At 35.7% G+C, this 12,767-nt stretch overlaps 3 protein-coding genes across 16 annotated transcripts; 2 read left to right on the forward strand and 1 right to left on the reverse strand.

Moving 5' to 3' along the window:
* Positions 1 to 1,834: 1,834 nt before the first annotated feature.
* Positions 1,835 to 4,245, forward strand: LOC9308372 (bifunctional L-3-cyanoalanine synthase/cysteine synthase D2). Of its 3 annotated transcripts, none has more exons than XM_021021295.1 (10): positions 1,835 to 1,976; positions 2,246 to 2,303; positions 2,387 to 2,554; positions 2,637 to 2,900; positions 2,988 to 3,125; positions 3,213 to 3,264; positions 3,463 to 3,542; positions 3,615 to 3,674; positions 3,772 to 3,852; positions 3,948 to 4,245. In XM_021021295.1, the coding sequence occupies exons 2-10, from the start codon at positions 2,265 to 2,267 to the stop codon at positions 4,038 to 4,040; spliced, it is 975 nt and encodes a 324-aa protein (XP_020876954.1). In that variant the 5' UTR covers positions 1,835 to 1,976; positions 2,246 to 2,264; the 3' UTR covers positions 4,041 to 4,245. The 3 variants fall into 3 exon arrangements, with proteins under 3 accessions (XP_020876954.1, XP_020876953.1, XP_020876955.1); XM_021021294.1 differs by having other exon boundaries at positions 2,252 to 2,303; XM_021021296.1 differs by having other exon boundaries at positions 2,259 to 2,303.
* A 100-nt stretch (positions 4,246 to 4,345) lies between these two features.
* Positions 4,346 to 9,861, forward strand: LOC110227323. 12 transcript variants are annotated; one of them, XR_002331083.1, is made up of 6 exons: positions 4,346 to 6,636; positions 6,706 to 7,111; positions 7,484 to 7,843; positions 8,075 to 8,452; positions 8,550 to 8,820; positions 8,925 to 9,861. XR_002331083.1 is itself a non-coding variant. In XM_021021293.1 (3 exons), the coding sequence occupies exons 1-3, from the start codon at positions 8,353 to 8,355 to the stop codon at positions 9,844 to 9,846; spliced, it is 675 nt and encodes a 224-aa protein (XP_020876952.1). In that variant the 5' UTR covers positions 8,240 to 8,352; the 3' UTR covers positions 9,847 to 9,861. The 12 variants fall into 12 exon arrangements, 1 of the variants encoding a protein (XP_020876952.1); XR_002331081.1 differs by having other exon boundaries at positions 7,484 to 8,452; positions 8,925 to 9,065; positions 9,413 to 9,843; XR_002331082.1 differs by having other exon boundaries at positions 7,484 to 7,618; positions 7,697 to 8,452; positions 8,925 to 9,843.
* A 64-nt stretch (positions 9,862 to 9,925) lies between these two features.
* On the reverse strand, positions 9,926 to 11,446 carry LOC9308373 (MLP-like protein 34). The gene is made up of 2 exons (XM_002874367.2): positions 10,482 to 11,446; positions 9,926 to 10,394 (listed from the first exon to the last, which is right to left on the reverse strand). Exons 1-2 carry the CDS (start codon positions 10,696 to 10,698, stop codon positions 10,117 to 10,119), a joined length of 495 nt encoding a protein of 164 aa, XP_002874413.1. The 5' UTR covers positions 10,699 to 11,446; the 3' UTR covers positions 9,926 to 10,116.
* Between the last annotated feature and the right edge of the window lie 1,321 nt (positions 11,447 to 12,767).

The following is a 12,767-nucleotide window of genomic DNA, read 5'->3' on the forward strand; positions in this document are numbered from 1 at the left end:
TAGTTTGTTACTAAAAGGTCGCTAATATACCATTCCACTTACAGTCACAATTTGGTCTCTAATATACGACTATTAATATCCGTCACTAAACCGTCGTTTATGTACGACTACATAAATCCGTCTCAAAAGCGTCATAAATATGCGACATTTATGCGACCATTTTATTTAGCGACTGTTTTTTAGCGACCAACTTAAATAGTCACAAAATAGTCGCAAATAGCGATTTTACGACCGTTTCAGGACTAATTTAGGAGTCACAAAAAGCTTGTTTTCTTGTAGTGCGTGTTACACTGAAAGTTCGGACCAATTGGCCGATATCTTTACCAAGGCAGCAAGTACCCAAGCTTGCAAGTTTATTCATGGCAAACTCGGACTTGTAGACCTAACACACCCTTGAGAGAACTTCCCTGCTTATGTCAATGATACTCTTTTTCCCTAAGATTGGTTTTGTCCCACGTGGTTTTCCAATCTTAGGTTTTTAACGAGGTCACTCGCATAAGTGTCAAGTTTATAACAATGATTATTGTAGTATAAACTTGAGGGGGAGTATTGATCAAGAAGACATTTTATTCTAACTAAGTAATAGTTATGAATGAAATGTGTTTCTTGTTATGCAAGTAACTGGTTTGAATAAGAGGAAGAGAGGTAACGGTCATCTTGGACCGTACGGACGCGGGAAGGAGACCATCCTTATCCGGATGGTGCTAAGCGCGTGTACGGCCGTGTCGTGTAGTGTATGACCGTTGTCATGAGCTGGAAAGTGGCTAAAGCACACGGTGACTCACTAGGCTGAATGAGGATGCTTTTAAGGTTATGTGCATACCCATCTTGACCTAGTGAGCTCCCTATATAAATCGTGTGCAGCCCCAAACCATTTGTAACTTTTATCACATTACAATCAATCATCTTTCTCTCTATTATTCACCATGTTCATCTCTATCTTTCCTACTTGATTCTAAGTCTTTTCAATTAAATCCTGATGTCTCATTGTTTTTTAATGTTATTAATCCCCATTTGTCACTGTACTCCCGCAGAAATCAATTAAGAACGAAATATATTGCTTAACCGGAACAGTGTACGTAACTGAACCGCTAAACTGAACCGTACAGTGAACAGTGCATCGGTACGCTGGTAGGGGTAAAATGGTCAAATTTTGGCTAAATTATCAAAACTTGAAAGCCAATTCTCACTTTGCCAAAACATGAAATTAAAACTTGGTCTTATGCTCTGCCATGCAATTTACTCTTGTTAATAATAATAAATTAATCACATTTAAACATTTGACCAAAAACCGTTTCTGCAAGTTGAAGTAATTTGGGCAACCAATGGAAGGATTACCGATTACGTTTGCAAATTGTGCTACTAACTTACTATAACGACATATTATATTCTAGAAAAATGAAATGCATGTGGTTATGAAAATTTCAAAATTTGATTTGTGTTAAGAAAAGCATGTGGTTAAAAAAAACTGATGTGTAATGTGTTACTTACTAATTATATGCTTTTTCGTCCAAAAAAAAAAAAAAGGATGTGGTTACGAAAATTTGATCTGTGACGACTTGTTGTAATATTATTCGATCGTTTGTCATAATCTTATCCGGACAAGGGACAACACATGATTAGTAATGTAATTAGAGAAAAGGACCATAATGCTCTTAAATCTTTTAAATAAAATGTTAAATGTTATCTTCACATTAAAAAATAAAAACAAACATATAGTATTGGACGTTATTTTCACATTACACAATATGACAAAAACTTTTAGATGTTAATATTTAACATTATTATTACAAGATGACACAAACTCGTCTTCATACTTTAACATCGTTCAGTGTGCACCACATGCGAGTAGGGTAGTCTCTATATATAAATTCGAATCTATAATACAGCCTGGTCTTTGATTTGTACTTAAAATCGTTTAAATTTTTTCTTCTTCTTCACTAACTAGCTCATTGATTCGTTTAAACTCCATCAAGGTACGACTCTTTTTGTTTTCGGTTGTGTTCTGTTAGATTTTTGATATATAAATTATCTGGTTTTCAGTTTTCACTGTTCTTTGTTCTGTTTTCTTACCCTTTCTTGATCCCGAGTGCCAAGTTTGTTCATGAATCTTGTGAATTGGTAAATAGAGCCTTTAATTTGACTTTTGAATCTCATACTATGGACATAATCTCTTTACCTCTTCTATGGTTATTGCCTTATTGGACTCCATAATCCTTGTAGCCAAATATTAAATTTTCAGTAGTTTCAGAAAACAGAACAACATGGAAGATCGGTGCTCGATCAAGAACGATGTCACTGAAGTAAAAATCTCTAAGTTCTTATGTATCACTTTACTTTCTTGAAATAAAGAACGTGTGTAAGATCATTTGATATGATTGTGCAGTTGATTGGTAACACACCAATGGTGTATCTGAACAATGTTGTTGATGGCTGCGTGGCTCGTATCGCTGCAAAGCTTGAGATGATGGAGCCTTTCTCTAGTGTCAAAGACAGAATCGCGTATAGTATGATCAAAGATGCAGAGGAGAAAGGATTGATTACTCCCGGAAAGGTTAATAGAAACATTTAAAGTTATCATATAATTTTCTCCAATTTCATAGATGGAATTAAATTGTTTTTTATTGATTATATAGAGTACATTGATTGAGCCAACGGCTGGTAACACCGGGATTGGTTTAGCCTGTGTCGGAGCTGCAAGAGGCTATAAAGTGATCCTTGTGATGCCTTCAACTATGAGTTTAGAGAGAAGAATCATTCTTAAGGCATTAGGTGCAGAGCTTCATCTCTCGGAACAGCGGATAGGCCTTAAAGGAATGTTGGAGAAAACCGACGCGATATTAAGCAAAACTCCTGGTGGTTACATTCCACAACAGTTTGAAAATGCTGCAAACCCCGAAGTTTGTATAATAATATCATGCATCCACCAAGAATATGTATCCTTTGAGTCTCTCTGTTATGGTTGAATTCAAGTTTGTATCCTGCAGATTCATTACCAAACCACGGGGCCGGAAATATGGAGAGATTCAGCTGGGAAAGTAGATATATTGGTTGCTGGTGTTGGGACTGGTGGAACAGCTAGTGGAGTAGGGAAGTTCCTCAAGGAGCAGAATAAAGACATAAAGGTTCAAAAAACTTCACCAATTCTTGAAAACAACTAACACATTGGTTTTTTTTTTTTTAAATAATTCGGTTACAATCTTGATCTATAGGTTTGTGTGGTGGAACCAGAAGAAAGTCCGGTACTTAGCGGAGGCCAACCAGGTTAGAAAATGAGCATTTGATATTTGATAGATCTTATGCAACAAATATTATTTAGCTTTTGTTTGGTATGAGATCCAACGTATATATATAGTGAGAACATTAACATACGCTCCAAGTTATCTTCAAGATCATCGTTCTTTTGTCCGAGTTCTTACATTTCTAATGATAATATCGGTTCTTGGGACTTCATATTTGTAGGTCCACATTTGATCCAGGGAATTGGCTCTGGAATCATCCCATTCAATTTGGACTTAACAATTGTTGATGAAATTATTAAAGTAAGTAAGCCTGAGATGATCTACTTCTTGATCTTGAACAAGCAATCTAAGATCTGGAATCTTTTGATTTAGGTGACAGGTGAGGAAGCTATTGAAACAGCCAAGCTTCTTGCCCTCAAAGAAGGATTATTGGTATACTCGGTTAACGTTGTTTTCTCGGTGTAATAAACCCGAAATTTGACAAAAACAAAAATGAAGTTTCTGTTAAATGTGATCACTCATTTGGCAGGTGGGAATATCCTCTGGAGCCGCAGCAGCGGCTGCGTTAAAGGTTGCAAAGCGGCCAGAAAACACAGGAAAACTCATTGCAGTAAGCTCTGTCTCTGACTCTGACTGACCATAAGCTTTGACTTAACCGAACTATTACCGGGTTTGTTAATATCCCGGTTATTGTTTGGTTTGCAGGTGGTTTTTCCCAGTGGGGGAGAACGTTATCTATCGACTAAATTGTTCGATTCGGTTAGATATGAAGCAGAGAATTTGCCTATTGAGTATTGAATGAATTGGATTATGGGGGACGTATGATTCGGTTTGGTTTGGTTAAGAGATGTTGCTACCAAGATTACAGTTTGATTACTACTGGTCACTGTAAAATCTAGATAACTTAGACATTCGATGATGAATAATTATAATTGTGGTTTTTCATTAACTATTTGTATATTTCTACTGTAATCCCCGGTATAAAACATGAACTTTGATAAAACAGAATCATTTACATGGAAAACCATTGACTCTTTGGTTTGATGTTTCTAATGAACATTTTTGGTTTGGTCTGTGTTTATACATTCTCAACAATTACTCTATCTTTAACTATTTTTTGTATCAATTGCAATTGCAAAGTTCCTCTTTTATCTAAAATTCTCTATTCAATCGATTAGATTTTTCATATTTGTAAAGAAAAACAATACATTTATTACAAAAAAACTCTCTCTTTCTGGGCGACTCTAGAAGCGACTCAACAGTAGTTCACCGCCTTAATTTCTTCAGTGATTTCGACTTCCGCCGGCAGCGGATTCTCTTTCCGGTTATCGGATCTATTAATTTCTCATCATGGGTGAAAAAGATCTGTGGCTTGCTTTGCAAAATCTCAATTTAGGCTCGGAGAGGACACCCTTGACGCTATCCGTAGAGGCAAATAAGAAGCGAGAAACGGATCATCGCCTCAGTCTTGTGGTAAAAGGTTTGCATCCCTCACAGAACCCAGCAGGTATCAAGGTCATTATGCCAAAAATTTGGAAACTTGAAGGGCGAATCACAAGCCGAATCAATGAAGATGGTTCTGTCCAAATTTTCTTTCAACATGAACATCAAATGCTTACAGTTCTGGACAAGGGACCATGGACCTATAAAGATTGGCTGGTGGTTGTTGACAAATGGACTCGAAGGAATTATCCTGATTATCTCTGTGTAATCCGTTTTTGGATCAAAATCCTAAATATACCTGATGATTGCAAGGAAGATAGATCGATTAAGGAGATTGGGGGTGTTTTGGGTTTAAATCATGTGGAGGAAGTCTTCATACAACAACCAATTGCAGACAAAGCTGGTGAAGTATGGGTTCGTGTTCCTTTTGACATATCAGGAAAGTTAATCTTTGCACGTTATTTCACTTTGGAAGATCATCGTGAGCCTGTTCTGATTCGCTATATTTATGAAAAACTTAGAAAGTTTTGTTCTACTTGTGGGAGCCTCACCCATATGGCAGCAACTTGCAACACCCACATTCAGGAAGTGGAACCACTCCCTCTGCCAGCTCCTATACATGAGTCCAATATGGAGCAAAACAGAGATACTAATATCCAGATGGATTCTGAATCTCACACACCCACACAAGTAGCTGATGATACCATGGGTGAAACAGTGGGATCCAATATCAATATGGACACATCAGAGCATCATCAACCCACGGGTTCTCAAGGAGATATCATGGAATATTTTCATCCAGCTGAAGTCCAAGCAGGAATAAATCAAACCTTTACCATTCGTAAAATAGAATCTGCTTCAATGACACAGCAAGATAGAGGAATTTAACGCAAGATTGACGTGGCTGACGATGAAGATGAAGCTTCAACATCTCAAAGAAGAACAAAGGCACCTGAACAGACAACGGATGCAGGGGAGGTGGCAACCCCGAAGCCACCACTAGCAGAATGAGGATATTGCACTGGAATTGTCAGGGGCTAAAGAGGAACCCTCTGACAATTCCTTACCTAAAAGATATCATGAAGTCTTCTAAACCTGATATCTTGTTCCTCATAGAAATAATGAACGGCTTTAACTATGTGAATAGTCTAGCTACGGATCTCTGCTATAATCATAGCTATATTATCCCTTCAGACGGCCTTAGTGGAGGAATGGCTATTTTTTGGAATGACAGTGTGCATATTGACTTTTTGGATCCTCCTACTCTAAACTACACGGATATGTATCTTCTTCTAGTCATCCTACTTTTTGCCTCACTTATGTTTATGGCGATCCAGATCAGAAACACATGAATGCTATGTGGGAGAAAATGATGGTCTAGGCCCAAGGAGGAATGTATCGCAGCAAGCCTCGACTAGTTCTTGGGGATTTCAATGATATCAAGAGTAATGCTGAAAAAATAGGAGGTCTAGTACGGTCTGAGAATTCTTTCAAAATATTCAGGCGAATGCTCCAATCCTCTGGTCTTCATGATTTGAAAACAGTGGGTGCAAAATATACATGGTATGGTCAAAGATACACACATACTGTCCAATCAAGAATTGACAGAGCTGTAGCTTCAGCATATTGGTTAGATGCTTTTCTTTTCCTTAAGCCTATGTACAGCTATTGGATTGGATAGGATCTGATCATCGTCCACTGTTGCTTGATACGGGTGTTAAAAAAAAAGAAGAGGATATGCTTTGTTCAGATATGATAATCGTTGGCGATTTAACAAGGAGTTAAAGGAAGAACTGAAAAAAACTTGGACAGCTGATTGTCAAGATCTACCTGGAGATCAATTTCATGAAGCTCTGAAAAGATGCAGATCTTGTATGTCCCGCTGGAAGTCGTATAATTTCCACAACTCAGCTAAAAGAATTCAAGATCTAAAGGAAAAAATCAAGCAAGCGTATAATACTTCTCCCATTGATTTCAATCGCATAAAAGCTTTAAAATCTGAGCTAACAATTGAATACAGGATGGAAGAGGAGTATTGGAGAATCAAAAGTCGTATCCAATGGCTTTAGGCGGGAGACAGAAACACAAGATTTTTTCATGAGAAAACAAAGCAAAGAAGAGGATACAATAGAATCACGGCAATTGCAGATTCTCAAGGCAAGGTTTGGTACTCTGAAGAGGATCTTAACAGAGTAATAATAGATTATTTTGATGCTCTCTTCTTTTCTGATTGTCAAGAAGATATGGCTGAGGCTTTGCAGCACATTCAACCTCGTGTATCCCAGGAAATGAATGATGATCTTGTAAAACCTGTTACTGAGGAAGAACTATATAGAGCTGTTCATCAAATGGCAAGAGAAAAGGCTCCAGACCCTGATGGCTTAAATCCAGGTTTTTACCACGCCATTGGGCTACTATTCGATCAGGTGTGTTGAAATTTGCACAGCCTTTCTTTGAAAATTTTAATTTGGATCCTGCTATCAATCATACACATATCTGTCTGATCCCAAAAATAGACCATCCTACTGAAGTCAAGGACTATAGGCCTATTAGTCTTGCTAATGTTGCCTATAAAATTTTATCAAAAGTTCTAGCAGAAAGGCTCAAACCTTGGTTGAACACTATCATCTCTGAAAACCAAACTGCTTTTATTCCAGGAAGGATGATTACTGATAATATTCTGATTACTCATGAGTTAATACATTCTCTCAATACTAGAAGGCGTGTTCAACCTTTTATTGCTACTAAACTTGATATTACTAAAGCTTTTGATAAAGTTGAATGGTCTTTTATTGAAGCTGTGATGCAAAGGATGGGATTTTCAGAGACTTGGTGCAAATGGATTATGAAGTGAATCACTACTGTTACCTACTCAGTTCTTGTAAATGGTCAGCCTGTTGGGAATATTACTCCCCATAGAGGCATTCGTCGAGGTGACCCCATATCATCTTACTTATATTTGTTATGTACAGAGGGTCTATCTGCTTTAATCCAAAAGAACATTAAATCAGGAAATATTCATGGTTTCAAAGCAAGCCGAACTGGTCCTGCAATCTCACATCTACTCTTTGTAGATGACTCTTTGCTATTCTGCAAAGCCACAGAAAGCGAGTGTTCATCTCTACTTCACATCCTCCATCAATATGAGAAAATTTCAGGTCAAGCTGTTAATATCCAGAAATTTGCAATTACTTTTGGTATAGGAACTGATTCAGAAACAAAAAAATGTATTAGTCAGATTCTGGGAATTCATAAAACTAAGGGCTTTGGTAGATATTTAGGCCTCCCGGAGTTTGTGGGACGTAATAAAACGAATGCTTTTTCATATCTTGCTCAGAGAGTTGATCAGAAAATGTCAAATTGGTATACAAAATTTCTCTCACCTCCAGGCAAAGAAGTACTTCTCAAGTCCATCATTACAGCTATCCCTGCATATAGTATGTCCTGCTTCTCACTGCCTTCGAAAATCACTAACCAGATTGAAAGAGCTATGATAAGTTTTTGGTGGTCTAGCTCTAAAGAAAAACATAAGATTCCCTGGATTGCATAGAGGACAATTACTAATTTAAAGAGAGATGGAGGGCTGGCCATAAGGGACCTCAAAGATTTCAACATTGCATTATTAGCAAAACAGAGTTGGAGACTACTTCACCAACCAACTTCACTGATGGCAAGGGTATTTAAAGCCAAGTATTATCCTAAGCATTCCCTCTTTGAAGCAAAAACAAAAACCCAAGATAGCTATGCTTGGAAGAGTATCACTCAAGGTACACACCTTTTATCTTATGGTCTCAAATATTTAGTAGGGAATGGCAAAGCAATTAATGTTTGGAAGGATCCATGGTTGCCTTTAAAACCTCCCAGACCAGCTCGAGGCCCTGGACAACATATATACCCAAATTTGACAGTAGCTGATCTGCTACAACAGGGTACCTGGAATCAAGATTTGATTGAACAGCTTATTGACCATGAAGATATCAAGTGTATCATAAATCTGAGGCCTTCGGTTACTGGTGCAAATGATATACTTCATTGGATATATACTCAAGATGGTCGATACACAGTTAAATCAGGATACCAGCTCTGGCGTAAACTATCTGCAGAGACCTCAAGCCGTTTCTCTCTTACAAATCAGGTTTCCATCTCAAAATCTTTTCTCCACCATATGGAAGCTCAATGCCCCTTAGAAAATTAAGCATTTTTGGTGGAGATGTCTTCATAATGCCATACCTACTGCAGATAATTTGAGGAAAAGGAGGATGACTGCTGACAATATATGCCAGAGATGTGGAGATTTTGATGAGACAGTCAATCATCTTCTATTCCAATGTAGAGTCATCAGAGAGATCTGGGAGCATGTCCTAAACCAAACAGCCCCAGGTACTTTCCTTATCCATGATTCTTTTAGTCAAAATCTGGAATCACTACAGAGTTTGAGCAAAAACCAAGGAGAGGATGTAAGTTTATTCCCTTTCATTGGTTGGCGTATCTGGAAAATGAAGAATGATTTATATTTCAACAATAAGCAATGGGCTATTCGCCTATTCCAGATATTATTAATAAAGCTCTGTTGGATTACCAGCAATGGAAAGAAAGCCTCACAGTTAATAAGGACACATCAGCAGGAGGTCAAACCAGAGATAGAAACATTCCTCAGGATATATTACATGCTTCCAGAGTCCTCAAAGATCTTATTCATAAAGAGCAAAATTATGTATGTTTTGTAGATGGCTCTTGGATCTCTCCAACAGATGGAGCAGGCATAGGATGGGTCCTATATAATCAAAATGCGCAGTTTGTACTCCGAGGAATGGCTGCTATCAATCCCATGAATACAGCGCTGGAAACTGAAGCAGAGGCGCTAAGGCTTGCAATGATTCATGTAAACAGAATGGGGTATAAAAACGTTACGTTCTGTGGAGATGCACTTAATCTCTTCTCACGACTTCAGCAAGCCAAGCTAGGCCTCTCGCCAACAGCAAGAACACTCAGCTCTTTTAGCTCATGTAATAGATATAAAAACGCTTGCTGTGATTGTATAAGTTTTTTCAAAGTTCCTCGCGAGCTTAATTGTGTGACTGATAGGTTAGCTAAAGATGCCAGAATTAGAAAATTAAACTTTGTAATATCATGGAATGATGTAACTTCAGTTTCAATATGATGAAAGTTAAGTTGACGACAAAAAAAAAAAAAAAAAAAAACAATACATTTATTACATTTAACCAATATATATTAGTTGCTTGAAGTCAACTATGCAATCTCAAAGATATGATTATCATGTAACAAACGCATAACCTTAGAATTTGCAACTCACAAAATAAAACATGAGGTCAACTATAAGCAATCTCAAACATATGATCATCATGCAACAAACGCATAAACTTTATCTACAACTAGAGCACACAATATATAAATATTACCAAGAGTCTATTTATTCCTCGGATAAGAGGTGTTCGTCGATCTCTCTGGTCATCTCGGCGAAGAAAGGGAGGAGATTCTCTGGATGAGCCACGTTCTCATCAATCTTCTCGTATTCAAGGTGCCATTTCACAACACTTCCAACTCCTCCTTCCTTCGGGGTCACCTGAATCGTGATCAAGAAACTCTTGTACTCGGCCATAACATCTCCTTCTATGACCCTAAACTTTATCAGTTTCTTCTCTGGCTCTACTAATTCAATCCTCTCTTTTGCCACCTTTGCTTGCCCCTCTACACCCAAAACATTCACCTATCAAATCTTTTTTTTTTTAATCAAATCTTATAGTCACAAAATATTTAGGATATCTTAGAGATTACCATGAACGTAGTTCCAAAAGACGATGCTGCCTACGGTACCCCATTCCCCATCGTGGAGATCACATGATTGGACGTTGCGAGGAGTGGCTTTAGCCACATGGTGTGGTCTTCCTGCATAGATGTGGTAGAATGTTGCCGCGGGAGCTTTGATCTCAACTTCTACCTCAAGCTCTCCTAATAGAGAAGGATTGGGCATCGCCTCCACCGTGTCTGCCATATTTATTCACCGACTGTTTTTCTCTCCTTTTTAGCAATATAGGCTCCACAAAAGGTTTTGGATATGAAACTTGATCACTTTAATCATATAGGCTCCACAAGTGGTTATATGATAGATAATATATATTTTTGTTGCATAGATTATAGTTTCAGGGTCCAGCGAAATTTCAGAAATGATCAAAGCAGATCCATATATAAAATTTATTAATAACTCCAGCGGACTGTTCAACCATATGTGACATGATCTTTAAGATTTTAATACCTTTATAATACCTACTCCAGCGAATTTATAATATTTTAGAAAATTTTCAAAGTTGTATCCCAAAAGAATCAGTCTTTGCTAGAATAATAAAAACGAGTGTGGCGAAAACGTCAAAAGAAAAGACCAAAAAAAAAAAACTTTTGCCATGTTTATTATTCTTTTAGAAATTTGTCTTAAGTTGTCACGCAAAGAAATAATATTTGCTTGAATGGTACAGCTGATGAAAACGTCAGAAAACAATATGGAAAGATACTAAATTAATCCAAATTATGAGTTTAATTACTAGATTGTCTCAAAAAAAATTTGGGCTAATTGGGTTATTTTCATGTTTCAAATAATCTTGTCTCATGTGTAGAAAAAAAAAAACAAATACAAAAATGTCTTTCAAAATTAATTCCAGCAATTTTACAAAAGCTACTGTCTAGTTGTGATAGATTAATTAATATACTGCAGATTTATGTGTTCGTGACATATTTCTTTTGACAGACTTATTTGGTTGAACAGATTTTTTAAAATATGGTTATGACAGACTAAAAACAATTGTAGCAGATTTATTTTTTGTTGACAGATTTTGATATTTTTTATTTTTGTCAACAACTTTATTAGATTAGAGATATTTTTTTTTATTCAACCACAGACTTTCAAAATTTGTGACAGGCTTATTGTAATGTGTGGTTGATTTATTTTGTATGAAACGACATATTTATAATTTTCTGAAAAATCTGTCATGTTGTAACAGATTTGTTGACTAAAAATTAATAACTAGAATGACGTCTAATGATAGCAGATTTGTTATATGTAATGATATCGTGTAACAGCTGTCAGCAAATTTCTTTTAAATATAATTTTTTTATGTAATGACAGAGTAACAAATTAAGTTATATAACCACATATCTGTCTTTTGATGACAGATTTGCTAAAAGACAAACAAAATTGTTGGAATGACCTTTATAATGTTTTGTGTTACGACAGATTTGAAATTTTGAATTCCTATGATGAAAGTTTTTTTTTTTTTTTTTTTCTGGCTGCTTTCTATAAGTAGAATATGACTTAGAATGATGACATTTTTTTTTTCTTTTCATGACTGACTTGTTTAAATCAGTTACCATATTTGACATTAAAATCATTATATGTCAACATAACAATTTTAGTGTTTTTATTCAAAATAACGTGACCTATTTTTTTTCTTTCTCTATTGAAGCAACGTGAGCCCTGTTTTTGTATGATGTCAGTTTTATTGATGAAAATATAATTTTAATATGCACAATAGGTAATGACAGAAGGCTATAAGTTTGTTTTTTTTTATTTTTTTTTTGCGGATTAGGTTAATATTTTTTCCGCTTTGTATTTTGTTTATTTTTTTTGTATTTTTTTCGTTTTGTATTTTTTTTCGTTTAATAGTTTTTCATTTTGTATTTTTATTTTTTGTATATATATATATATATATATATATTTGGTTTTATATTTTTTTTGTTATTTTATCATTTTGTATTTTTTTTTCATTTAATATTTTTTTTGTTATTTATTTTTTTCTTCTAATTTTCTATTTAATTTAATTATTATAGATTAATTATTTTATTTTAATAGAATTCAAAATAAGATGGGTATTTGGTTTTTTAACATAAAAATTATGTTCTTCTAGTAAACCACATTATTTGGGTGTTAATTTAGTTATTTTTCTCTAAATTTGGGTCAAACTAGGTAAATTTCAGAAACAATATTGATATTTTTCTTTACCATTGTCATTGTGTGAAGTGCCATTGGTTAGAAAAAAATTGATTGAACAAAGTAATTTTTCAAATTTTCAT

This window comes from Arabidopsis lyrata (genome assembly GCF_000004255.2).
Source record: "Arabidopsis lyrata subsp. lyrata unplaced genomic scaffold ARALYscaffold_6, whole genome shotgun sequence".
Lineage (NCBI taxonomy): Eukaryota > Viridiplantae > Streptophyta > Magnoliopsida > Brassicales > Brassicaceae > Arabidopsis > Arabidopsis lyrata.

Bases quoted from the DNA above. Each gene is read 5' to 3' on its own strand.
- LOC9308373 (XM_002874367.2), bottom strand. From the start codon at position 10,698: ATGGCAGACACGGTGGAGGCGATGCCCAATCCTTCTCTATTAGGAGAG. The intron at 10,395-10,481 runs GTAATCTCTAAG...TTTTGGGTGTAG, and splicing joins CTTTTGGAACTACGTTCATG to AGGGGCAAGCAAAGGTGGCA.
- LOC110227323 (XM_021021293.1), top strand. From the start codon at position 8,353: ATGGCAAGGGTATTTAAAGCCAAGTATTATCCTAAGCATTCCCTCTTT. The intron at 8,453-8,924 runs GTACACACCTTT...TACCTACTGCAG, and splicing joins TTGGAAGAGTATCACTCAAG to ATAATTTGAGGAAAAGGAGG. The intron at 9,066-9,412 runs GTACTTTCCTTA...TATGTTTTGTAG, and splicing joins CCTAAACCAAACAGCCCCAG to ATGGCTCTTGGATCTCTCCA.
- LOC9308372 (XM_021021295.1), top strand. From the start codon at position 2,265: ATGGAAGATCGGTGCTCGATCAAGAACGATGTCACTGAA. The intron at 3,126-3,212 runs GTTCAAAAAACT...CTTGATCTATAG, and splicing joins AGCAGAATAAAGACATAAAG to GTTTGTGTGGTGGAACCAGA. The intron at 3,543-3,614 runs GTAAGTAAGCCT...CTTTTGATTTAG, and splicing joins TTGTTGATGAAATTATTAAA to GTGACAGGTGAGGAAGCTAT.